A 24,166-nucleotide genomic window follows, 5' to 3' on the forward strand; every position below is an offset into this window, starting at 1 on the left:
TGGCAGGGGGCTGGCGACGCAGTGCTGGAGGCACACGCCAAGGGGTTGGGGGCACTCAGGAGAGGGAGATTTCTGCTCCCTAGAAACGCCTCCACTCTTCTCACCACTCCTCTGCCTAGACCACCCCCTGCCTCTCCCGGAGGAGTAGTGGCTGGAGGAGGTGTGTGTACCTGCCTGGATGCTTGCTTGTGTGTGTGTGTGTGTGTGTGCATACCAGCACTCTGTGTGTGTGTGTGTGTGTGTGTGTCCACGTGTGCCAGCCTGGATGATGGCTTGTGTGTGTGTGTGCGCGTGCACGCATACCAGCACTGTGTGTGCGTGCGCATACCAGCATTCTGTGTGTGTGTGTGCGCACGCATACCAGCACTGTGTGTGTGTACGTGTGCTTGCCAGCACTGTGTGTGCATACCAGCACTGTGTGTGTGTGTGTGTGTGTGTGTGTGTGTGTGTGTGTGTGTGTGTGCGCGCATACCCAGCACTATAGGGCGAGGAAGGAATACGGGGGGAGGGGTGGTGCATGCAAGATACCAGGAGACCTGATCAGCTGCTGTGACAGCTGGCCTGGCTGAGTCTCGGGGGATTCCCACCCCCCGGCCCCATTTTGCTGGGCTGGGTGGGGCTGGCCTCACAGACGGGCACCTACCGTGCAGCCGGACGGGCCCCTTGCCCCCTACCATCCTGTTGTTGCCTGGGAGCAGATGCTGGGGTATTAAGCACCATGTGATCGGATGTCTGTGTCACAGGGCGGAGCGGGGGGCCTGGTTCGGCCTCACAAGCCCCCCTGTCTCCTTCTTTTCGCGCAGGGCTTGGCGTCTAGGTCTCACCGGCCGGGGGCTCCAGGCAGCCAAGGTTAATGGGGGTTTGTTTGTGCTCTCTCATTCCCCTTCGCAGGCTCACGAGCGCCTGGAGGAGACCAAGCTGGAGGCCGTGAGGGACAATAACGTGGAGCTGGTGCAGGAGATCCTGCAGGACATCGCCCACGTCTCTGGGAGCAACAGCGCGGCCGCCGAGCTGGCACGCATCCTGCAGGAGCCCCACTTCCAGGTGCTGCTGTGGGGCGCTGGGGGGGGGCTGAGCATTCCCCTCTGGCTGCGTGTGTGTGGGGGCAGGGGGGTCTGGCTGGAATCTGAGGGGCGGGGGGGCTGGCCAGGGTCATGCCCCTCTGGCTGTATATGTGGGGCAGAGGGGTCTGGCTGGGACCTGGGGGGTGGGGGCTGGTCAGGGTCATGCCCTTCTGGCTGTATGTGTGTGACGGGGATCTGGTGGGGATCTGGGGGGTGGGAGGGCTGGCCAGGTTCACGCTTCTCTGGCTGTGTGTGTGTGGTGGAGGCCCGGCTGGGATCTAGGGGGTGGGAGGGCTGGCCAGGGTCACGCCCCTCTGGCTGCATGTGTGGGGCAGGGGGGTCCGGCTGGGACCTGGGGGTGTGTGGGCTGGCCAGGATCACGCCCCTCTGGCTGCATGTGTGGGGCGGGGGGTCCGGCTGGGACCTGTGGGGGTGGGGGCTGGTCAGGATCACGCCGCTCTGGCTGTGTACAGGGTGGGATGGGGGGGGGGGGCTCTAGCTGGGATCTGGGGGGGTTGGGGTGGGGGCTGGTCAGGGTCACGCCGCTCTGGCTGTGTACAGGGTGGAGTGGTGGGGGCTCTAGCTGGGATCTTGGGGGTGGGGGTGGGGGTGGGGGCTGGTCAGGGTCACGCCTCTCTGGCTGTGTACGGGGGGGGGGGCTCTAGCTGGGATCTGGGTCATGCCATAGTCCAGACGATGTTGCTTTCAGTGCTTTATCCTCTGGAAGGTGGACCCGCTCCTGGGCTCAGGGGCCAATTGGGCAAATAGCTCCCCAGAACCAGCCCCCGCCCCTGCCCCTGCCCCTGCCCCTGCCCCTGGGAGCTCCTGGTCTGGGATTTAGACACTAGTCCGCAGCTGGATACACAGAGAAGGTGGGGAGTGAACAGCACAGACAGTGAGAGCAAAGCAGCCGCAGGGTGGAGATCGGATCTGGCAGGGAGCTGGTTCCAGCCTCATCAGCTAGAGTTTGGCTGAGATCTGTCAGGGATCTGGTCTGTGCCACACAGGCTGTGATCTGGTCTGTGCCATGCAGGCTGGGGTCAGGCTGGGATCTGGTCTGTGTTATGTGGGCTTGGATCCATCTGGGATCTGGTCTGTGCCACACTGGCTGGGATCTGGTCTGTGCCACACAGGCTGGGAGCTGGCTGGGGTCTGGTCTGTGCCACAGAGGCTTGGATCCAGCTGGGATCTGGTCTGTGCCACAGAGGCTTGGATCCAGCTGGGATCTGGTCTGTGCTTCGCAGGCTGGGATCTGGTCTTTATCACACAGGCTGGGAGCTGGTCCGTGCCGGGTGGGTTGGGATCCGGGAGAGATCCAGTCTGTTTCTTGTCTGCACTCTGTTTGCAGTGGACAAAGCCCCTTCTCCCCTGCTAACATCCCTCCCTTTGTCCCCCCTTGCACTGGGGTCTCAGTCTCTCCTGGAAACCCACGATTCAGTGGCCTCCAAGAGCTACGAGACGCCCCCACCCAGCCCCCTCCTGGACCCCATGTTCAACAACCAGCCGGTGCCACCGGATGCCGTGCGCATGGTGGGGATCCGCAAGACGGCCGCAGAGCACCTGGTGAGCCTGGAGTGGGGGGCTCCCGTCAGCCAGCCGGGTGCCCACGGGGAGCCTGGCAGGGGCGTGCACGTCCCACAGGAAGGCTGGTCCTGAGCATTACCAGCTCTCTAGTACCCCGTTCCCCCCAGCTCTGTCTGTACAGCAGGCTGGGGAGGTCCCTCCAGGGTCCAGCCACAGTCCCTTCCCCCACAGCGCTGGCTGCCATCCAGAGCTCCCCACACCCAGCAGGGCATCAGTGCTGCTCTATTAATCAGTCTGTCCCATGCTTGGCGAGGCACCGGAGCTCAGCATCGCTGCAGGGAGGGGAAGGGGAGGGTGTGTTTGTTTAGGGGGGAGGAGGCTGCAGGGTGTGTGTGTGTGTGTGTGTGTGTGTATGTGAAGGAGGGTGTGTGTGTCTGAGTAGGGGAAATGGGGTGTAGAGATGGGAGTGAGGGGGAGGAGGTGTGCGAGGATGGGAGTGTGTGTGGGGGAGGGATTGTGTGGGGACGGAGGTGTTGGGCTGCTTGTGTGAGGGGAGATGTGCAAGTGGAGGGATGGGATATGTGGGAGCATGGGGTGTGTGAGTGTGAGGGGAGGAGATGTGTGGGGAAAGCTGGGTGGGGGCTGTGAGTGTGAGGATGGGATGTGGGTGTGTGAGTGTGAGGGGAGGAGATGTGTGGGGAAGCTGAGTCTGAGGGGAGGAGGTGTGAGGATAGGGGTGTGTGGGGATGATTCTCCGGGGGTCTGGCCATCACAGGGCCAGGTGCTGAGGTGTGTGCCCCCCCTCTGCCTGCAGGGCGTGACCTTCCGGGTGGAGCGGGGCGAGCTGGTGGTCGCCCGAATCCTGCACGGTGGCATGATCGACCAGCAGGGCCTGCTGCACGTGGGCGACGTCATCAAGGAGGTGAACGGCAAGGAAGTGGGCAATGACCCCAAGGTGCTGCAGGAGATGCTGAAGAGCGCCACCGGCAGCGTGGTCCTCAAGATCCTACCCAGTTATCAGGAGCCTCCCCCGCCCCGGCAGGTAGGGCCCCCCGCTCGGGTATGTGGGGGTGTGACGTTCCCCAGGGTGCGATCTGGGCTGCAGAGTAGTGGTTCTCCGAACTGCGATGCCTTTTACGCTGCTTGGCTGGTGAGCAGCCACTCCTGGCTCGTGACCACACGGCCTCCAGTATGTGACCTGCTCCCTGCTAAACAGTACAGAGTGCTATCAGCCAGCCACGCATGCATTGCACTGCAGAACACCAGCAGAGTCCCAGCCCCAGCCTTGCCCTGAGAAATGTGCGTTCTCTACTGCCCGGTCCGCTCGCTGTGCAGAACAAGCTCAGATAAAGTCCATCATTTTGTCAAAGGAAAACAATATCCACACATCTTGTTATCATCCCCCTTAAGATGCTGGTTTCGATAAAACAGTGAAACGAATCGATTAACTATAGAAAGAAAGATTTTAAGTGATTGCAAGTCATGAGGCTTAAAAGTCAGAATCGGTTACAAAGCAAAATAAAGAGAGAACAATGCCACCTAACGTCTAAGCTTAGCAAGTGAAATGAGCTTAAAAGCAAAAGGGTTTTTCTCACCCAACGCTTACAGGAGCCTGTGCTGGCGGGACTCTGCCCACTTAGTTCAGCATATTCTTGATGGCATCAGCAGAGAGATGGTAAGAAGAGGAATTAAGTCAGGTGTTTTCCTCCCTTTTCTATAATTCAATTTCATGTGCTAGAAACATCCTGGCTGACTCATGGTGACGTGCAGTCTGTTGTGGACGTGATGTTTAAACCGTCCCTATGATTGAATGTGAATTTCTTGTTTACCTCTCCACCCCGCTGGAGAATGGCTGCTTGAGTAGGTAATAGCGAGGGGCTTTTGTCTCTGAAAAACTGGTCTGAATCTGCTTTCCTTTAACTTAGAGCATGTCAGAGTAATGTTATACAGTAGAATCTTATAACTTTGCCTGCAATGTTGATTCACACAGTTTACCAGCGCAATAATGTTCAGCGGATTATGAGTTTTCAAATGACAAAGTATACTTCGTACAACATTTAGCATAGTCCTATGAAAGGGGTGAACATGGGATGCAGGCTGTAACGGGGTTTATGCATTGTACCCCCTCTTTATACCACCCTTCAGGTATATGTACACTGCACCCCCTCTTTATACCACCCCTGGGAACATGGGGCACATGCATGGCATCCCCTGTTTATTACCCCTCCTCAGGCTGCTGAGAAACATGTGCTGCTGCACCTCATTATAAATCTCCATGTGCTTACCCTCCTCACCCCGGTCTGCCCCCAGTCGGGGAGTGTTCCGTCAGAAGGCCAGCAGGGAATTTGTGTGGGGATGCCTTGGGCAGGGAACTGGAAGAATTTAATAAGCAGCTGTCAGCTCAAATGTGCTCAGCGGCGTAATAGAACTGAACCAAGTGTGGCCCCGGCACCGGCCTCTCCTGCCTTCCCCAGCTGCAGGGGCCTCTGAATAAACCCAGGGGAGGGTCCAACAGCCGTCTGGATTCTCTTTGGGGTGGGGGCTGGGCTCTCTTTCAGGGAATGGGGGTGCTCGGTGACACCTCAGTGACAGCTCCGGCCCCAGTGTACTGGCCTGTCTGAGCCAAGTCTTCCCATCACCTGCTCCCTCCATCCCAGGCCTCTCAGGTGCTGTGGGCTTATCTCTGCCTCCGGGAGGTGGGGTGGATAGGTGTGCAGGGGTGTGATTGCTAGTGTGTTTGGGGTGTGCTCCCCCGGCACGTGTGTTTGCCTGTTGGCTCACAAGTCTAGGTACATGCTGGCTATGTGACCTGGGACAGCCCCTCCCCCACTGTGTGCCTCAGTTTCACCATGTGTAACAGGGAGATGACGATGCATGTGCAGGTGTGTGTGTGTGTGGTATATAGATAGGCCTGTGTGTGTAGTGTAGATGTGGGCCTGTGTGTGTGCATGTGTGTAGTTGTGTAGTACATATGCAGGTGCGTGTGTGTGTATCTGTGTATGTATAGGGGGCCATGTGTGCAGCTGTGTGGTATATATGTGAGCTCTGTGGGTGTGTGTTATACGCAGGCCTGTGTGTGTAGCTGTGTAGTATATATGAAGGTGTGTATGTGAGTGTAATATGCAGGCCTGTACGTGGTTTTGTGTGTAGCTGTGGAGTATATATGAAGGCGCCTGTTTCCTTGCTGGTTGTTGCCGTTCCCCGTCTGTCTGTGCTGGATTCGGTGGCAGATAATCCCATCAGTGGCGAGGGTGGGGTGCGTGTTTACCTCTCTAATCCCCCAGCTCTCCCCACACCCCCAGGAGAATTTCCTTGTCTCAGCAGTTTCGATAACCCCTCCCTTCCTGGCCATGCTCCTGCCAAGGTGGGCTGTGGGCTTTGCCCTTGTGGCAGCCACAGGGCCCGGGGCGGGGTTTGGCTGGTGCTGGGATCAAACTCCACGGATGACAGTGAGAACCACTGACGTAGGCCAGCTCACACCTGTTCAAACTACAGCTGCCTTCACTCAGCACCAGGGCCCTGTCTACACTTCAGGCTTCTGCTGGCATAGCAGTGTCACTCAGAGGCAGGAAGAAGTGTGATCCCTGACCGGTACCATTGTGCTGGCAGAAATCCCTAGTGTAGACAAAACACAGAGTGGTTCTCTCCGCTCAGCTGACGTTCAGAGAGGTGAACAGAAAATCTCCCATCAGCGTAGGCTAGGGGGCGACTTCAGGGTCGGCTCTGTCGGTTTTCCCATCCCAAGACAAAGTGCAGCATATTAGCAAGCCCCCCCTTTTCCCAGTGTGGACAAGCTCTTGGGGTTAACCATGACCAGCCAAGATGAGTTTTAAACCCCTCTCTGCACTGGTTCGATTTAACAGTTAACACCGTTGAGCTCCCAGAGGCGCTAACCCCCCATTTTCTTAGTGTGGGCCGGGCTGCTGGATCTGGGAGGTGCTGGGGACACTGCAGGGACTGGGGTTGTGATAAAAGCTCAGACAGACAGACAGGAAGTGCCTATTGGGAACCAGGAAGTCCTGCCTACTGCTAAAGGACCCTCCCCCCAGCCTAAGGGGCGGAGCCACAGGGCCTGGAAACCAGATAATTCTCGGGGACAACTAATGAGATAACAGGGGCGGGAGTGAGATCAAAGGGTCAAAAAAAGGGAACCTGACGGGGACACCGAGCGGAGAACCCCGGTCGGCACTCGCTGCTCCTCGAAGGTGTCAAGGGAGCCAGTGGACGCCGTCCAGAGGAACTCTGCCCGGATGCGTGAGCGGATGGAGGATCAGAAATGGGTCCCGCAATCATGGCCGGCTTTAGGAAGTGCGGGGCCCAATTCAAACAGTTTCGACGGGCCCCCGGCAGGGATGACTTAAAAAAAAAACATGTAAAAAAACATGTGGGGCTTGTACTCACTGGAGAGTGCTCCGAGTCTTCGGCGGCACTTCGGCAACAGGTCCTTCACTCGCTCCAGATCCTCGGCAGCACTGAAGGACCCGCTGCCGAAGACCCAGAGCAAGCGAAAGACCCACCACCGAAGTGCCACTGAAGATCCAGAGCGCCGCCAGGTGAGTAAAAATTAAACAGGCGCCTCTAGCCAGGGAAGGGATTCTCACTGGCATGGGGCCCTCTTAGGCGCGGGGCCCCATTCGGGGGAATTGGTGGAATTGGCCTAAAGCCGGCCCTGCCCACAGTCACAGGAGACCCCATCGGCCAACCTCTTCTCCCTGGTTTATAGATCACCATTTTAGCCAGGATCCAGGAGGAGGTTGACCAGGAGGTCCCGTGACCTTGTGGGGCCATGGATAGGGACTGCATAGATAAGGAGGTGAAGGGAAAAGTGCAACCAAAATCTTAACAAAATAGATAGACAGGAAGTTAGTGGGTGGACAAGTGTGTGAAGAGAAAGAGGGCACTTCTGATGGGCTGGTACGGCGATTGCTGGCTGGGAGGTGGGGGAAAAGGGATGGATAAGCATTCCCTTTGTGGAATGAAAGAGGATTATCTCTCAGCAATAAATATTAAAAAGGATGTCCAGTAAATAGAAACAGGGAGGGAGGTGCATGAAACATAGCCGGGCAGGGGCTTGTGGCTGACACTGGCAGCCAGTTGTGGAGCTGAGCCCGAGTTCTCTGCTGCACCAGGATAAGCATTCATTGGCATTGAGGTGCCCATTGCATACCCGCTGGGATTTTGGGCTGCACACACGACTCAAAAAATATTATTTCTCTGACAGCAGCACTTAGGGATCCCAGCTGAGATCAGCAGCAGTATTGCCAGCTGCAGTATTTGGTGTTTTATTTCCTCAAAGCTCCAGCTCCTGGAGTCAGGGGATTATGTGAGGATCTTGGCTTTTGTTTAAAAAAAAACAAAACAATTTTTTTTAGCCATTGTGGTTGACGAATCAAGCTGGCCAAATGCGACTTTTTCTCCCTTCTAGTAGCTGGGCTGGATTTAGAGGGTGGAGTCGATGCCTGGCTCCAAGGTACCACAGCTGGTGCTTTAGCTGAAGCTGCAGAAACATGTGTTTTTTAGATCCAGAGGTGGCAGGTTGGGCCCCTGGAGATTATTAATGCAGGGGTGTCTGTCAAGGGTTACTTGAAATGTGATTCTGCTCTGCAAAGGGCTTCTAAGGGGCGTAATGGGGTTAATGTTATTGACTCTATTTACAAATAAAGCAGCCCCCGTGCCCCCTCACCCTGCAAACACTCCTTGGGATCTGGGAGTCAAGCTGGGTTATTATTATTAATGGTTTGTATTACCATTGTGCCTGGGAGCCTGGTCATGGATAGATGCTATTGTAATAATCGCTGCTGTTGACGCATGACCCCGAAAAAAGCCAGCTTGGCTCTCAGCTTCCAGGAGGAGTGTTGCAGCCCTGGCAGGGGTAAACTGGAGCAGTTGCTGAGGGTCTGTCTACCCAGCAGCTGGGAGGGGCGATCCCCAGCTCGGGCAGACCGGTGGCATATGTCTGGGCAGGGCTGGACCCAACGTGTCACTGAAAGGGCTTCAGAGGCGCTGAGCACCCCCTGCTCCCATTGCACAGGCTGACTGGCCTTGCCTAGGTGGTGGCTGCAGGAAGTGCTCTCCAGGTGGGGGAAACTGAGGCACATGCATGTGTGTGTGATACTTGCTTAGAGTCACACCAGGAGTCGATGGCAGGCCTGGGAATAGAGCCCAGCTGTTATCGGCACAGCAGGGGAGGAATTTAAGGGGTTGCTGAGGAAGGCGTGGTGGGAGGCAATACATTTAAGGGGTGGGCAGAGCGGGCATGGCAGGGGGTTGAATTTGGGGTTGGCTGGGGAAGGCACAATATGGGGGGGGGAGAAATTTAGGGGGATCAGGGCCTGTTCCTCCAGGCAACTCATCTTCCCTTCTAGCCTGTATCCAAGACGTTGTCCCAGCACTGCCTGCCCCACCCTGCTCCAGCCTGTTCGCCTGGCTCCTGCCAGCCGATGCCTGGCAGGAACGGAGCTGGGGTGGAGGGCATGAGGGCAGAGCTGCTCGATGCAGACAGGAGCACACGACACCTGCCTTTGACTCTCTGGACACGTTTCTCCCCTCCTCCCCTCCACCCCGGCTGAGCACAAAGCGGGACCTGTCAGCCGGCCCTGGCATCTGCTCCCTCAGCATCATGCGCCGCAGGGCCCGGGCACTGAAAGGCGCCTGGCAGCGAGAGGCAAGCAGGAGATAGGCTGAGCTCTGGCCCCTGTGTCTCCATGTGCTATTTGGAGCTTGTCTCGGCTTGTTACCTCAGAGCGGGGAGCAGGCAGAGTCCCCCTGCATCTTCCCCAGCCCGTCCTGACTCCAGCAGGGCCCCCCGCAGCCACCCACTCCAGCCCTGCTCCAGGCGGGGCCTTCCCAACCATCACCTCCACCCCTACTCCCAATGGGACTCCCCCGGTCCCCCTCCACATCTCCCTGTGGGGGCCTCCTTTCACCCCTGATCTGGCGGGGCTCCTCCGGCCACCCCTTGACTCCTGATCCCAGTGGGCCCCCCCCAGCCACTCCCTCCACCCCTACTCCCAATGGGACTCCCCCGGTCCCCCTTTACATCTCCCTGTGGGGCCCCCCCCTTCACCCCTGATCAAGGCAGGGCACCCCCCAGCCATGCCCTCCACCCCTACTCCTGATGGGGCTCCCCCAGTCCCCCTTCACATTTGCTCCCTGTGGGGTTCTCCGCTTCACCCCTGATCCCAGAGAGGCTCCCCCGGCCCCCCTCACCCTAATCCAAGCAGGGGCCCCCCAGCCACTCTCTTCACCCATGCCTGCCCCTCCACACCTACTCCTGATGGGGGTCCCCCGATCCCCCTTCACATTTGCTCCCTGTGGGGGCCCCCCCTTGGCCCCTGCTCCCGGCGGGGCAAGCCCAGGCATCAGTTATGCTCGGCTCTCTCCCATCCAAGGTTTTCTTTGCAGCCATAACAGCTAGACTCAGACTCTTTGTTATTAATAGCTGAGAGTCTGGGGAGCGATGGAGGGTCCTGGCTGTGCCCCCCAGCAAGCACCCCATGGCCTGCACATGGGGAGTTGACGGAGGCTTTGCCCTGAGGTCTGTCCTAGTTATCTAGATGGACTCTGTGGGCCCAAGGTGTTTCTGTAACCCAGTCACTGCCCAATATTAAACAGCGTCCGACTCAGGTCAGGGTTTGGTGTCCCGAGACGTCAGCTGGCTAGTCCCAGGGCAACCCCCCACTGGAAACCCTGGGCGCCCTTTGGTAAAGGTACAGAAAAGAAGCATTTGAAGAGTAAGGTTTGAAGTCAGGCTTTCATTGTTACAACCTCCCGCGTTCCCTTGAGCTGGGGGCAGTTTCCAGAGGCCAAGGCCCCGGTCGGACAGTCTCCTGGATGGTGTTCAGGATGGTGATGACTGTCCCGTCCGGGGCCAATGGGAGAAGTTGGCGGGGATGGGCTGGATACAATCCGCTCCCCTTTCTCACAAGACAAACACAAACAGAGAGAGGAAAGCACAGCAAAGCTGGAAAATGCAGCTTCTCTCTGTGGTGTCAACTTCACTTGCAACCTCGTGACCGGAGAAGAACGGGTCCAGCGTGAGGCCTGGTCAGGCGCTCAGAGGTCTGGCACGCTTGTAGCAATATGGGGCTGTTCAGGGCATTGCTTTTCATGGCGTCTCTCTGATCAGTCTTGGCCAGCAAACCAATCTCTTATGAGAGAGGGAGCGGTGGGTGGACTATCTCACCCCCTCATTATTGGGTCCACCAATTAGGCCTAATATCCGACACCCCGATTTTGGTTCATTGATTTCTGGTCCTCGGCTCCTCTTGTGTACCAGGCATAACTATGACCCCGTCGTTGAGTGAGAGCCGGAGGCTGTTTCATCCAACCTAAGTCAGTGTGTCTCTCCCAGCTCTGTTCCTTGGGCTGGGGGAGGGTTCTCAAACTTCATTGCACCGCAGGCCCCCTCCTGACAACCAATATTACTACAAGACTCCAGGAAGGGGGACTGAAGCCTGAGCCTCCTGCCTTGGGGGGCCCCCAAAGCTTGAGGGTTTCAGCCATAGGCGCCAACTCCATGGGTGCTCTGAGGCTGGAGCACCTGGGGGGAAAAATTAGCAGGTGCTCTGCATCCACCAGCAGCCAAGCTCCCCCCACCGCCTTGCCGCCTCCTTCTCCCTCTTCCCAGGGCTGCCCAGAGGGGGCAAGTGGGGCAATTTGCCCCAGGCCCTGCAGAGGCCCCACAAGCCCTGGCCTGGCAGCGGTCCAGGTCTTCGGCGGCCTTTCGGCAGCGGGGGGCCCTTCAGTGCTGCCGAAGACGTGGAGCGACTGAGGGGCCCCGTGCTGCCGAAATACTGCCAAAGACCCGGACCGCTGCCGGGTGAGTACAAACGCCGCAGCTCCCCACTTTGCCCCAGGCCCCCTGAATCCTCTGGGCAGCCCTGCCCCTCCCTCCCAGCGCTTCCTGCCCCCCCGCTGCCCAACAGCTGTTTAGCAGCGCTTAGGACTTTCCGGGAGGGAGGGGGAGGAGAAGGGACGTGGCGCGCTCAGGGGAGGAGGCGGAGAAGAGGCAGGGCGGGGCGGGAACTTGGTGGAAGGGGGTGGAGCGGGGTGGGGAGAGGACTTTGGGGAAGGAGTGGAATGGGGGTGGGGCGGGAAGAGGCAGGGCCAGGGGCAGGGGGTGTCGAGCACAAGCACCCACCCGGCAGATGGAAAGCCGGAGTCTATGGCTTCAGCCCTGGGCGATGGGGCTTGGATGTTGGCTTCAGCCCCGGCCCCCCAGCAAGTTTAACAGCAGCCCTGGTGACCTCATTACAATGGGGCACCAACCCACTGTCTGAGACCCGCTGGTCTCTGTCACACGCTTTCCCTGGCTTTTCACAAGCATGGTTGGATTTCCAGGTGCTCGGCACTGCCCAGCGGGGCCTGGATTTTCCAAAGAGCTTGGCCCCTCTGCTCTCCCTGCCTGGGGCTGACCCCCCCGCTCTCCCCGTAGGTGTTCGTGAAGTCCCACTTTGACTACGACCCGGCCAGCGATAACCTCATCCCCTGCAAGGAGGCAGGGTTAAAATTCACGGCCGGGGACCTGCTGCAGATCGTCAACCAGGACGACCCCAACTGGTGGCAGGTGAGGACAGCTGGGTGGTCCCAAATCCCCCACCGCTTGGCATGACCCAGGCCTGGGATGGCTTGGATGGGAGGGATGGGTTACCGAGGTGGGAGGGTCATGCCACATGGAACACCCCCCACCCCCAAGGCATGAAGGGGCTGGCGAGGGGATCCCATGGTCACTGCTGGTGGGATCGAGGGATGGCGCTGACGGCAGCCATGGAGCTCAACGGCAGCTGGCTGTGGGGTGAGGGTCTGGGGATGGGGGCTGTGGGTGGAGGGGGCTCCCTGGAAGGGAGCTGTGGGTGGCCCCAGGGTGGGGGCGCTGTGGGTGTCCCCAGGGTGGGGGAAGGGGGCTGTAGTGATGGGGTTGTGGGTCGCCCTTGGAGAGGGTTGAAAATGGGGCTGTGAGGGGTGCTCCAGAGGGTGGAGGCTCTGGTGGGCCCCAGGTGTGGGGCTCTGGGAGTGGGGGCCGTAAGGGCCCCTGTAAGACAGGCAGTGGCTGTGGGGACCCTGGCTGGCTCACCGTGCCCGGGTGCTGTTTCAGGCCTGCCACGTGGAGGGCGGCAGCGCCGGCCTCATCCCGAGCCAGCTGCTGGAGGAGAAGCGGAAGGCGTTTGTGAAGCGTGACCTGGAAGTCCCCCCCACATCTGGTAGGAGGCGCCCACGGATGCCCCAGGCCGGCCCCAGTGCATGCAGGGCCCTGCTCCCCATCCCCAAAGCACAGCAGGGGAGCCCTGCTGCCCAACCCCCCCTGCCCCCTACGGCAAGCCAGGCCAGCGCCCCGCCTGGTGGCCAGTGCCCACAAGGGGGTGATGGGCCCCCACAAACCCTGGCTGTGTCCTAGGGGTTTGCAGTGGCACTGCCCTAACACCCCACACCCTGAGGAATATCTCCAGCCAGGCCAGCACCCCGATCCCTGCTGGGGTTGCCTGTGGCAGCATCAGATTCCCGCTCGGCTTGCCCACGGCTGAATGAGTCCGTTCTGCTCTCGGCAGGTGCCCTGTGCGGCAGCCTCAGCGGGAAGAGGAAGAAGAGGATGATGTACCTGACCACGAAAAATGCAGGTGAGTGCCCCAGGCTGCCCACGCCCTGGGTGGGCATCCCTCTCCTCCTCCTGCCTCCTAGTCCGGATCTTGTCCCGAATCCCAAAATTATCCTTCCCCCTTCCACTGCGTGCTGCCCCGTTCCCCGACCGGCGCTGACTGTTGTCCCCTCTCCATCCTGCCCAGAGTTTGACCGGCACGAGCTGCTGATCTACGAGGAGGTGGCCCGCATGCCTCCGTTCCGCAGGAAAACCCTGGTGCTGATCGGGGCCCAGGGCGTCGGGCGGCGCAGCCTCAAGAACAAACTCATCATGTCGGACCAGGCGCGCTACGGGACCACCATCCCATGTGAGTAAAGACTGCCTCCCCCACCCCTGCCCAGCCCTTCTGGGAGCAGGGGAGGGGCTCCAGAGGGGGTGCGCTGCCTCCTGGGGCCAGTGCTAAGCCCAATCTGCACCCTGATCTCTTTTCCCTAATCTGCCCCCTGCTCCGAAGGGGGCTGGTGTGGTGCTGACTGTGACACATGGCCTGGCCTCATGTGACTTGTGCCTCTGGATGGCGCTGGGTCCCCTCTAGCGTGTCCTGCGGCTGGCTGGCGTGGGCATCCCTGCCTCACGCACGGCTGGCCCTTGGGGAACGCACTCAGAGGTTTGGAATGAAGGTGCCTGGAGCACCGGGCAGGGCAGCTGTCAGATCCTGGGGAGGAAAAGCCCCTGCCCTGTCCTTCAGCACAGGGTCTGGAGAGCCAGCCAGGCAGACTGACGCTGGCCCGGGGTCTGGCTAGGAGCCAGGGCAGCATGTCCTGCACAGCAAGGTCTTTCCAGCCCTCCAGGCTCATCGGAACTGGCTGGCCGCTGTGCTGCTGCTTATGGGTGTGATGAGCATGGGGGGACCCAGAGGCCTCATGGCGCATGGGGGTCCTATGGGGAGTCGCTTGGGACTGTAATTGACGGGGAGGTGAGGGCACAGGTAGGCCTGTTTGTAATGGAGCAGCACTCTCTGGTGAGGAAAAGTCCACCCTGCAGCTCGTCTGCCTTCCATCCACGTTCCTGCGGCAGTGGCAGGAGGGAGGGGAGGGGGTCTGTGCTAGGGGGCTTTGTGAGGGGAGATGTAATTGAGCCAGGGTGTGTGGGTGATAAATAAGGATGGATCCAGAGTCAGATCGAATCTGATCCCGAACACTGAACTGTTGAGAGATCTGGTTGGTTAATTACCCCCCCACCGTGTCCTCCCAGCCCCCATGTGGCCCCTGGAACGGAGTCTCTGAGTGGGCCGGCTCTGGTGCCAGTCCCAGGCTGAACAAGGGAAGCAGCCTGTGCTGAGACTCTGCAAATGAGGCTGGCCAGCTTTGCCAGATCCAAGAGGCTCAGGGGGATCCAGGAAGCAGCCAGATACTCAGCAGGCTGCTCACCCGATCTCCAAACCCCTTGCCTGTTGTGTCATTGTAGGGCTGGAGGCATGATACTTCCCCCGTTGCAAGCAGGCCCCTTTGCCATGAATCCTCCACTTGTGGAATGTGGGGTGCGTCGCCCCTTGAATTTCAGGATCCTGCTGCTGCCAGATGGGCTGCAGCCAACAAAGAACCCCCAGAGGGGTGCAGTGGGACGGGCCGCTCCAATCTCCCTGTAAGCGCTTTGAAATCAAGCGAGCTGTCCCTGAGCTCGCAAGGCAGGACTTAGTGGCTTCCGACACCGACACGCCATTCAGCCAGGTGACAGCTAGAGCTGCTGTTTCCCAAAGGTTGTGAGTGTTTGGGCTTGAGGTTCTGGCTCAGCCCAGTGTAGGGAGACGGGCCAGCCGCACGGCGAGGGCTGGGGACTGGTTCCCAAAGTTTTGATTCAAGCTGATCCCCCAGCTTGATCCCAGAGTTGGGGGGTGTCTGGACCTGGGCTTCTGGTTCTGCTCATTACAGGGAAGGTCCCAGAGCATGGCACTGGCTCTCTGGGTTCCCGGAGTTGGGGGGTGTTTGGGTCGGAAGTTCCAGTGCGGTCCCCTCTCCGGTCATTCAGTAACTCGCGCTTACAGCGGACGTGCCATGTTATTCCCGTGCTCCTTGGCAGACACTTCGCGGAAGCCCAAGGACCACGAGAGGAACGGCCAGGTCTACTGCTTCGTGTCGCGGGGGGAGATGGAAGCGGACATCAAGGCTGGCCGCTACCTGGAGCACGGGGAGTATGAGGGGAACCTCTACGGCACCAAGATCGACTCCATCCACGAGGTGGTGGAGTCCGGCAAGATGTGCATCCTGGATGTGAACCCGCAGGTTTGCGCTGCGGGGACAGGCCCCGCTGGGAAGCCCCTCGTTATACTGGAGGGGAAGTTAGGGCTCGGGCTAAGGCGAGGCAGGCTTCCCCTGTACCCATCCCAGCCACCTGTCCCAGGCCTGACTGGGAGGGGAGCGCGGTCCGGGACCCACTGAGTACCCGGCCTCTCTGCTGAGCCTGGTCACACACCTAGTGGGCGGTGCCCACCAGCAGGGGAAGGGTCCCTGCCCTAAAATGCAGCTAGCAAGACAAACGGTGGGTGGGGAAACTGAGGCAGAGAGCAGGTCAGTGATAGATCCAGGGGTAGAACCCAGGTCTCCTGATTCCCAGCCTAGTGCCGTAACCATCAGGAAACACTGTCTCCCCGTGGCCATAGCTGGAATAGCTATTGGGTTGCTACCCACCAGGGCTCTGAGCAGTGGGAAAATGCTCTGGGTCCCATTCCCGGCCCCCTTCCGCTGCACGGTCCCCCTTCACGCCCGTCCCCTGGTCCTAGATCTGCACTGACAGCCTGGCTCTGTCTTATCCAGGCGGTGAAGGTGCTGAGAACGGCCGAATTCGTCCCCTACGTGGTCTTCATCGAAGCCCCGGACTACGAGACGCTCCGAGCCATGAACAAGGCAGCGCTGGAGAGCGGCGTGGCCACAAAGCAGCTCACGGTGAGGCCACGCCAGCCCCCACACGGTGCCATGAGAGCAGGGGGTCCAGCTCCCCTTCCCTCACGTGGTGCCATGAGACATTGGAATCGCAGGGCCTTCCCTGATCACCTGGCCCACGCCATGTCCTTGGCCAGGGGTGAAAGTAACTTAAAGGACTCCCCGGTATGCCCCTGAGCAGGGGGCCGGGGCCTCAATCAGAAGGGGGTGGGGCCTCAACCAGAAGAGGCGGGGCCTTTAAATCCTGGGCCCTTTAAATCGAGCTTTAAAGGGCCCGGGGCTCTGGCTGGGGTAGTGGTGGCTGGGAGCCCTGGGCCCTTTAAATCACTGCCGGGGCCCCATGGTAGCAGTAGTTGCAGCGGTGCCCGGGAGCCCCGGGGCTCGGGCGGGGATTGAAAGGGCCTGGGGCTCCCGGCCCTCGCTGTTACCCCTGGGCTCTGGCAGCAGGGCTCTGGCCATGATTTAAAGGCTGCTCCTGGGAGCCCCGGGCCCTTTAACTCGCTGGCCTGAGGAAGCTGCCCCCTGCCGGTATGGTCGGCTGTGTACTGATTCTTGCTGGTACGCTGCACTGGACCGGACCAGCTTACTTTCGCCTCTGTCCTTGGCCCACATGACCCAGGATGGCTGAGCTGGGGCAGGCTTGAGTTCCACGGGGCGTGCCCAGGTATTCAGGTGGCTCTGTCCACAAGCACGTGTGCGACATGCACTGGGATCGGGGCTTGCTCCTCCCCGCTGGTTCTTCCTGGTGACCCTCATGGCCCCTTTAGAGGCAGGTGCTCAGCGCTTCCCGTTTAAAAGGCTGCCGTGGCGGCGGTTGAGCATCCACCGAAATGCTGCCGAATTTTGGTAGTGACGCCTCTCGATGACACCGCTTGTCAGCAGCAAGCGGCGTCATAGAGAGGCGTCACCACCAAAATGCTGCCATATTTTGGTGGCATTTCGGTGGATGCTCGACCGCCGATCAGGATGCGGGCACATTTAGATGCCCCCGTGGGCACCATGGCGCCCGTGGGCACTGCGTTGGGGACCCCTGCCATGGATGCTTTCTGCATGTGTGCCTGGCGCTGTCCCTGCCCCAAGAATATTTCCTGGCTTATAATTCATCATATTCGGCCTCCCTCAGTCCCCCATCTGTCTTCGGTTGAGTACAGGATCCGTCTTCACGTCCTGTCCCAAAGGGCTGCGTAGCATTTCTGGGTGGCCGTTCAAAAGGCTGCCATACCCCTTCCCACAGGCAGCTGCATTTCAGCTCTAGAATTTCTGTATAAAAGGCTGCCACGCTCCACCTCAGAGGTAGATGCCTCTTTCTGCTGGGATCCCTGCCTCGTTTGCACCTCTGCTTACCTTTGCAAAGCTCTTTTGGGACCCCGAGCTCCATGGAGCCGGGTGCTCATTACCCAGCCTCCCCTATGCCCAGAGCTCTGGGGCAAGGCTAACGGGCGGCATCCTGGCTTGTGTCTGGGCAGGAGGTGGATCTGAAGCGGACGGTGGATGAGAGCTGCCGCATCCAGCGTGGCTACGGCCACTACTTCGACCTCAGCCTGGTCAACGACAACCTGGAGTGGACATTCCAGCAGCTGCAGGAGGCCCTGGAGAGGCTGCGGGCAGAGCCCCAGTGGGTCCCGGTCAGCTGGGTTTACTAGGATGACGGGGGATGGCATGCTGGGAGCGAAGGCCTCCCCACCCTTCCCCCACGCAGAGGGCACTGCCAACCCACCTCCCCTTGGCCTTCCCTCTTGCACAAACCACGACGTCTCAAAGCCAAGGAACCCAGATCCCCTGCCTGCGTCCCAGGCCTGTCTTTGGGGGAGCTGCGGCCCGAGACAGGTCTTGTCCCTCCAAGGGCAGGCGCTAGCTGCAGCTGCCAGTAAGGGGCAGCGAGGCAGGAGACTGGGTGCTTGTTGAATATCCCCTCCCCCAGAGTTTTAACCAACTTTGCCAGAGTTAGAGAGTTTCTTGTGGGCATTCCCAAGGGGCACCCCTAGTGAAGGATGCTTCTCTGCCCTGGACACATGGCTGGGGGGCAGTGACCCCCCATTTCCTCCCAGGAAGGGTTAGGGTGGCCATGGGGAGGGTTGAGAGAGCAGCCTAAGGCAGGGCAGTGCCCAGGATACCAAGTACAGCCACTTTAGTGCTCAGAGTGGGCACCGGGTCCCCCTTCAAGCCAGCCCCAGGGCTGTGCCTGGGGCCAGATCCTGGCAGCCAGCAGAGGGAGGTAGGTATGAGGAGGGCAGCGTGAAGCATGCTGCAGGAGGTGCACAGATCTGGGGATGCCAGCTGGCATTTCCCTCCATCCCTGCGCGTTTCTCTCTTCCTCACCCAGCCGCCCGCTCCATGCCCTGGCTGCATCCACCTTCCTGGTCCAGCCTGAGCTGAGAGGTGCCTGCCACCACCTCCAGCTGCCCCCTGCAAGACCCCTTTGCAGCTTGGAGGCAGCTCAGGGCGTCTCTCTGCACTGGCCAAGGCCAGGGGAAATCTCAATATGGACCAACCAGCTCAGGAAAGAGGCATTCCTGGCCATCTTTCTTCATCGTTCCCCACTGGGCCAGCGGGGTGGGGATGAGGATGCAGTGGAGAGGGTGTGGGGGGGTTTGGAGCCCATCACCTCCCTGGGCTAGAGCATCAGATTCTCCCTTAACCCATCTCGGGAGTTCGGGGCAGGAGGCGTGTCCACCAGGGAAATGAGCTTGGTGGGCGCAATAGGCTTCTTGGATAAACCTTAGAGGCTAACTCACTAATTCCCCGCCGTGAATCCGCAGCTACTCCCCAGCAAAGACTGACTTGTTACTTCGGGGCTGGCTGGCCGGGGTGGGGAGAATTTCTGAGGAAAAGACTGACCAGTTTGGTGCCGCGGGGGAGCAGTCCCATTCCAGGACAGCCGGAGCACGGTACAAAAATCAGCAGGGCTCCGATGCCCTATCTGAAAGAGACGAAGCCACCACATGCCCTGCCTCACCTGCTCCTGCAGAAAACTCGTGATGGATTTGTCCGAAATGGGACCCAGAGCCCCGGGGCAGAAGCGCAGAAGGAATCTTCTGGGGAGATCTGCACCAAACAACTGCACAGCTAAATCACTGCCAACAATTCAGCTCACTTTACAGACCAAGCCCCCGGCTCCTGGCTCCGAGCCGGATGGACTATCCCCCCTCCCAATCTGAACGTTTGCAAATGTCCCAGCGACGGTCCGAAATGCCGCCCTGTCTCTCCCTCCTGCCCCCAGCTTAGAGGATGTGATTGTGGGGCTATTGAAGGGGAATTGCAGCATCTCTGAAAATCAATAGCTTTAAGGTCCAAATGGTTGAAGGAGGAACCCTTGAGGAGCATCTTCTTGTTACATCCCTGATGTAGGACACAGGATGTCTGGGTTTGATTCCTGGCTCTGCTCCAGCCTCCTGGGCAAGTCACTTAATTCCTCAGTGCCTCAGTTTCCCCACCTGTCCAATGAGCTAAAGTTAATACTCCCCCACGCGAGCGGGCTGAGAATACAGCTGTTAATGTAGGTGAGGCTCTCAGATACTTTGGGGATGTGGTGGAACCTAGAGAGGTAAGTAACATAAATACTTTTCAGATTCTGGACCATAGACCCCCAGCTGTAGGTTTTAGGATTTATAAAGTGACAGCAAAATACTTATGGCATTAAATAAAGACCATGATGACTGGATAGGCGGAGCCAGCCGGGGGCATCACAAGCTAGCGGGTAAGGGGAGTAATTGCCACCCCATGACCTTGGTTTGCCCACCCCAACTTTTCATAGGTCCATAGGCTCCACTTTTTGCCCCTTGTCCCAGCTTTGCCGGAGAGAAATGATCACATCTGAGGTTCTATATGCTAGTGCAGCTTTGCCCTGCTCCTGGGATTTTTCTGAAATGGTGCCACCGAGACAGTCAGCAAAATGCAGGGGGAGGGGAGGTGATAATCCTGAAAACGGGGGGCCAGCTGGCTCTGCGGTTTAGGATCGGGTTTGTTGCTCAAACAGCCTTAGAAAAAAGATCAGTAAAACCAGGAGGAGGGCAGGGGTTGTGCGTGGACAGTGCACAGCCTTGTCTGCCTGCATGGGTGTGAGAGCCGAGGCGGGAAGGGCTGATCTGATCACCAGACGGGTTTGTTAGTAACCCGGCGAGGGGTGGGAAGTTATTTATTTATTTTCTTGGTAATGACTTTGGTCTTGCATATTTCTTTAGCCGAATCCCCACACAGACTTAACTGACTTCATCAAATGTTAAAGCTAGCTGGTCCCGCCCTCCTTTGACTTACCTGCCACAGGCGATTTTAGCCCCTGGCCTCAGTTTCCTCTTGCGATAATGGTGACAATGTTGCCCTCCTTGGTCAAGCGCTTTGAGATTGACCGGTGCAAAGAGCCAGCTAACAGCTGGCTAGTACATCTCCGCAGTCCCTGGGAATCTCACAACATCGTTATTATTTCTGAAGCCGTTAGAGGCCTCGAGTGAGATCAGGGCCCCGTTGTGCGAGTTGCTGTATATACACAGAGAGTTCCTGCCCTGAAGGGCTTCCGCTCTCAATATACAAGTGGCAGGAGGGGAAACTGAGGCACAAAGGGGCGAGGAAGTGACTCAGGGAGTGCTGGGGGTAGAATCTCTGGATCCCTGGTCCAGTGGGCCATGCTGTCTCCTCTTGGCTTCAGTGGCGGCTGGGCCTTCTGACTCCCATCCCCGCGGCCCCTGCCCACAAGTCCTTCCCTCTGCTCTGGAGTGCAGGTTTCTGGGTCTCCACAACTACCTCATGCCTCAGCTGCAGCAGGGCAAAGGGAGCCCTGGCCTAGTCTCGGGCACCTAAACGAAGAAGGGGCTGTTTGCGGTTGTTCCCAAACGGCTTTATGTGCTGAGTGTTTTATCTTAAGGCAAAACTGTTTCTAACCGGCCTGGCTGCAGTGTGCCCCTGGCAACCCAGACCAGGGGAGTCCATGCACAGGCCCCATGGCCGCCCATGGAGCTGGGATGCCTCCAGTTTTGGGTGCCCGACTTGGGATGACTGGAGCCTGGTTTCCACGGGTGTGGTGCATTCACTGACCTCCCCTCCCCCTGATCTGTCCGTGGCCCCCATTACTCTGGTTCCCCAGACTTAGTGTATTGATTGCAAGTCAGGCATCTCAAATGTGGGGCCCCTTGTAAAAATTTGGGCCTTAAGTTCTTGTTTCTCAAATGGCTGGAGTTCCCCTTTAAAAGCAGCTGTGGCTAGGGTCTCCCCGGCTGGCCATCATGGTGTGGGGGGGCCGAGGGAGCCAGGGAGAGACACCTATTGGGAAGGGGTGATTACCCCCCCAAATTCCAATGCAGACCGCCTTTGGGAGGGTGCTCTCCAAACTGTCCCTACTCCAGCTCAATGGACCGTGCTTCCTTGCTATTAAAATGCCCCTCTGAGCGGTACCCCCCCTTTCTGTTCCCACCTCCATTGGGGGAGTGATCCCCAGGTCTCTTGCCAAGAACCCGGTCCACAGGGTGCATTTCCGTTGTAAGATAGTAGCGATAACACGGAGGAGAGGATTTATGTCCCGTGTTTAAAAAACCGCCATCTATGTAAAGAAAAGAAAACACCAGGCTCTGAAATCGGAGCGTTTTGGGGTTATTTTTGGTTGGTTTTTAATGTTTTGCTTGAAGGCTTTACAGCCTGGTTGTTAGATTATCCAAAGGACTCAGCACCCAGCAGAAACCTGGCAATTCGGTTGATTTGGTCCAGAAAGTTCTGGTTTGTTTGGGGTGAATCAGTGGGACTTTTTGCCCCAGGGACTGTTTTGCATCTGTAGGTGACTTGGGGGTTATATGAGAGAATGGGGCTGTGGGGGATAAGTTTCTTTCCCTGTGTGTGTGTGTCTGTCCCTGTGAGTTTGTGTCTCTGTCTCTGTACCCACGGGGATGTGGTTGTGTATGTGCATGTGTGTCTGTCAAACAATTGCCAATTCTCACCATTTTATCACTTTTCACACTGTTTATTAATCAAATCCCCAGCTCCCGGAGTCAGGTGATTCTACAAGACTCTTAGCTTTTTTTCAAGTAAGTGTCTATCCCTCATGTTTGTGGGGAAACACAACCCTGAAAGGCCCCGACCTCTTTTGGCAACTAAAAACGATTGTTGTTAAAATCTCATGACTTTAAAGCCAATCTCCTGATTTTTTTGGGGAGGGGCTGGACTGATGATTTTTGAATAGTTGAGGTTGTCGACACTGAGACCCTCTCCTCCCCCTCCGTATGTGCTCATGCATGAGTACATGTGCAGGCAAATGGGCACTAATGCATGTGAATGTCACTTCTGATGATGACTCACTCCGTGTTAATTTTACATTTGCTCTGCCAGGGATGGCGAATAACAGTTTTTACCCTAACCCCTTTTCTGTCCCAAGCTCTGTTTCCTATTGAAGGGTGGGAGTAACTGGATTTTAAGACGATGTATAATATGGATGTGTCACTAAAATCCACTATAGTGAATGATCCTGCGCTGCCCCCACCCACAAGAGAAATGGATGTGTTCGATCTCCAATTTCCTAGTCTGCTCCTGGCTCTGAGCGTCTCCATTAGACTCCTTGAAACACATGCGCGTTCATAATGATTCGATGTAAACACTGAGCAGTGGCAAGGTGGGAAGATTTTTTCCCTCTTCTCTTTGTTTTTGGTGAGTGGTGGTAATTACCCTTCGCCTCCCTGGAATTGTCCATTTCTTAGACTCGTGTTTGTTAGAGAGCTCAGCGGTGTGATGTCCGTGTCGGGTCGGCATTGCTGTTCATGCATGTGTGTTAGAAGCCGGCGAATTTGGATGGTTCGTGCCGTGTTTACACCACGTCGTGTTTTAGGGTGGAATCTCTGAACCTGTGGGGGTCCCTGCCATCCCTCCCTGCGGCCTGGTCCCCTCTGTGACCCTGACCCAAGGGGCGTGTGACGATTCTGGACCTGCGCTTGGCCAGGCAGCCTCCTTTTGCAGCAGGACCCACAAACTCTCCCACCCGGCAGGTCAAAGGGCCCGATCCTGGGAGCTGCGGGTGGGAGGCGCTTTCCTCTCCATGGGGTTGAGGGGGGCTGGCGAGAGGGGCTTAGCCTCTGGCAGCTTTGGTCCCTGGCACAGGGAGGGGTCATTGGTCTGAAATGTCCCTTCTGGTGGGGGTGCCATGCCAGGGTGGCTGGTTTGGTATGAGAGGGGGGCGACCCGTCCATGAGGCATATGACATCAGGCCTGATTGCTGCCCCAAAGGACCATTTTCAGGGCTATGGGGTGAGGGCAGGAGGGGAAGTTACACAGGTGCCCCTCCGCCCCAATGCCTCCAGCCCAGGCCGGCCGAGGGCCCTGTCTTGGGTATGGATGCCTTCGTGGAAATATGTTTCTCTCCGGGGCGGGCATGGCCCCATGGAGCTTTCTGCCAGGCTGCGCCTCGTGGAAAGGCCGGGCACCACTTGTTCCCTGTAGCCGTGGGCTGTGATGGGCTTTCCCAGCAATGGCGTTTTACACCAGGGGAGGAGCTGGCCCCTAATTTAAAATGTTATGTCCCCACGGCCTCCCCTATCTGTCTGCCCCTTCTTGTCCGATTGAATGAATGACAACGACTTTTGTACTGACTTTTCTATTCCTAGTTACTTTCTGAGCTGTGTTGCTAGATGCTCAGAGCCCGGAAGCTGCACATTTCTTTTACGGTCATGTGAGCTGATCCAATGTACCTGTCAGTGAGCAACTCCTTTTGTTACTTTTCAGTTACTTTTATTAAATTAAAAAAAAAACAAACAGAAAACCCTCACGTGTGATGGCTGTGTTGTTTTCATCTTGTCCTCCTTGGCACAGCCATTTCAGGGGCATCCTCCAAGGAAGCCAAGTGAGTTACACTGCCGTAAAATTGGTATGAGAGGTGTTAATTATACGGGCTGATCTCCTGGGGAGGTGAGACTGGAAAGGGTTCGAATGGATATTTGTGTCTGTAAAAGGCCTGAAGAGCTACAGTGGGAAGGCACCGGAGAGGGGCAGGTTATTGCGCAGAGCCATTTGCTAGTGAGTACCTGATGACTGTGCATACGTGTGGAAGAGTGAGTGCCATTGGATGGAATTGAATGAATGGAGGTGAGGGGTGT

The 24,166-nt window shown here is 58.0% G+C and overlaps 1 protein-coding gene across 3 annotated transcripts in view; it reads left to right on the top strand.

The window, feature by feature from the left end:
* Positions 1-23,772, top strand: part of MPP2 (MAGUK p55 scaffold protein 2) — a 42,999-nt gene extending 19,227 nt beyond the window's left edge. For all 3 annotated transcript variants that reach the window (XM_050934713.1, XM_050934711.1, XM_050934712.1), the window contains 10 exons: positions 892-1,044; positions 2,478-2,627; positions 3,403-3,630; positions 12,025-12,156; positions 12,685-12,790; positions 13,136-13,204; positions 13,370-13,531; positions 15,244-15,446; positions 15,978-16,106; positions 17,570-23,772. In XM_050934713.1, the coding sequence (XP_050790670.1) occupies positions 892-1,044; positions 2,478-2,627; positions 3,403-3,630; positions 12,025-12,156; positions 12,685-12,790; positions 13,136-13,204; positions 13,370-13,531; positions 15,244-15,446; positions 15,978-16,106; positions 17,570-17,746 (1,509 nt within the window). In that variant the 3' untranslated portion in view covers positions 17,747-23,772. The remainder of the gene's footprint in view (positions 1-891; positions 1,045-2,477; positions 2,628-3,402; positions 3,631-12,024; positions 12,157-12,684; positions 12,791-13,135; positions 13,205-13,369; positions 13,532-15,243; positions 15,447-15,977; positions 16,107-17,569) is intronic.
* Positions 23,773-24,166: the final 394 nt, after the last annotated feature.

The sequence above is a fragment of the Gopherus flavomarginatus genome, chromosome 25 (genome assembly GCF_025201925.1).
Source record: "Gopherus flavomarginatus isolate rGopFla2 chromosome 25, rGopFla2.mat.asm, whole genome shotgun sequence".
Lineage (NCBI taxonomy): Eukaryota > Metazoa > Chordata > Testudines > Testudinidae > Gopherus > Gopherus flavomarginatus.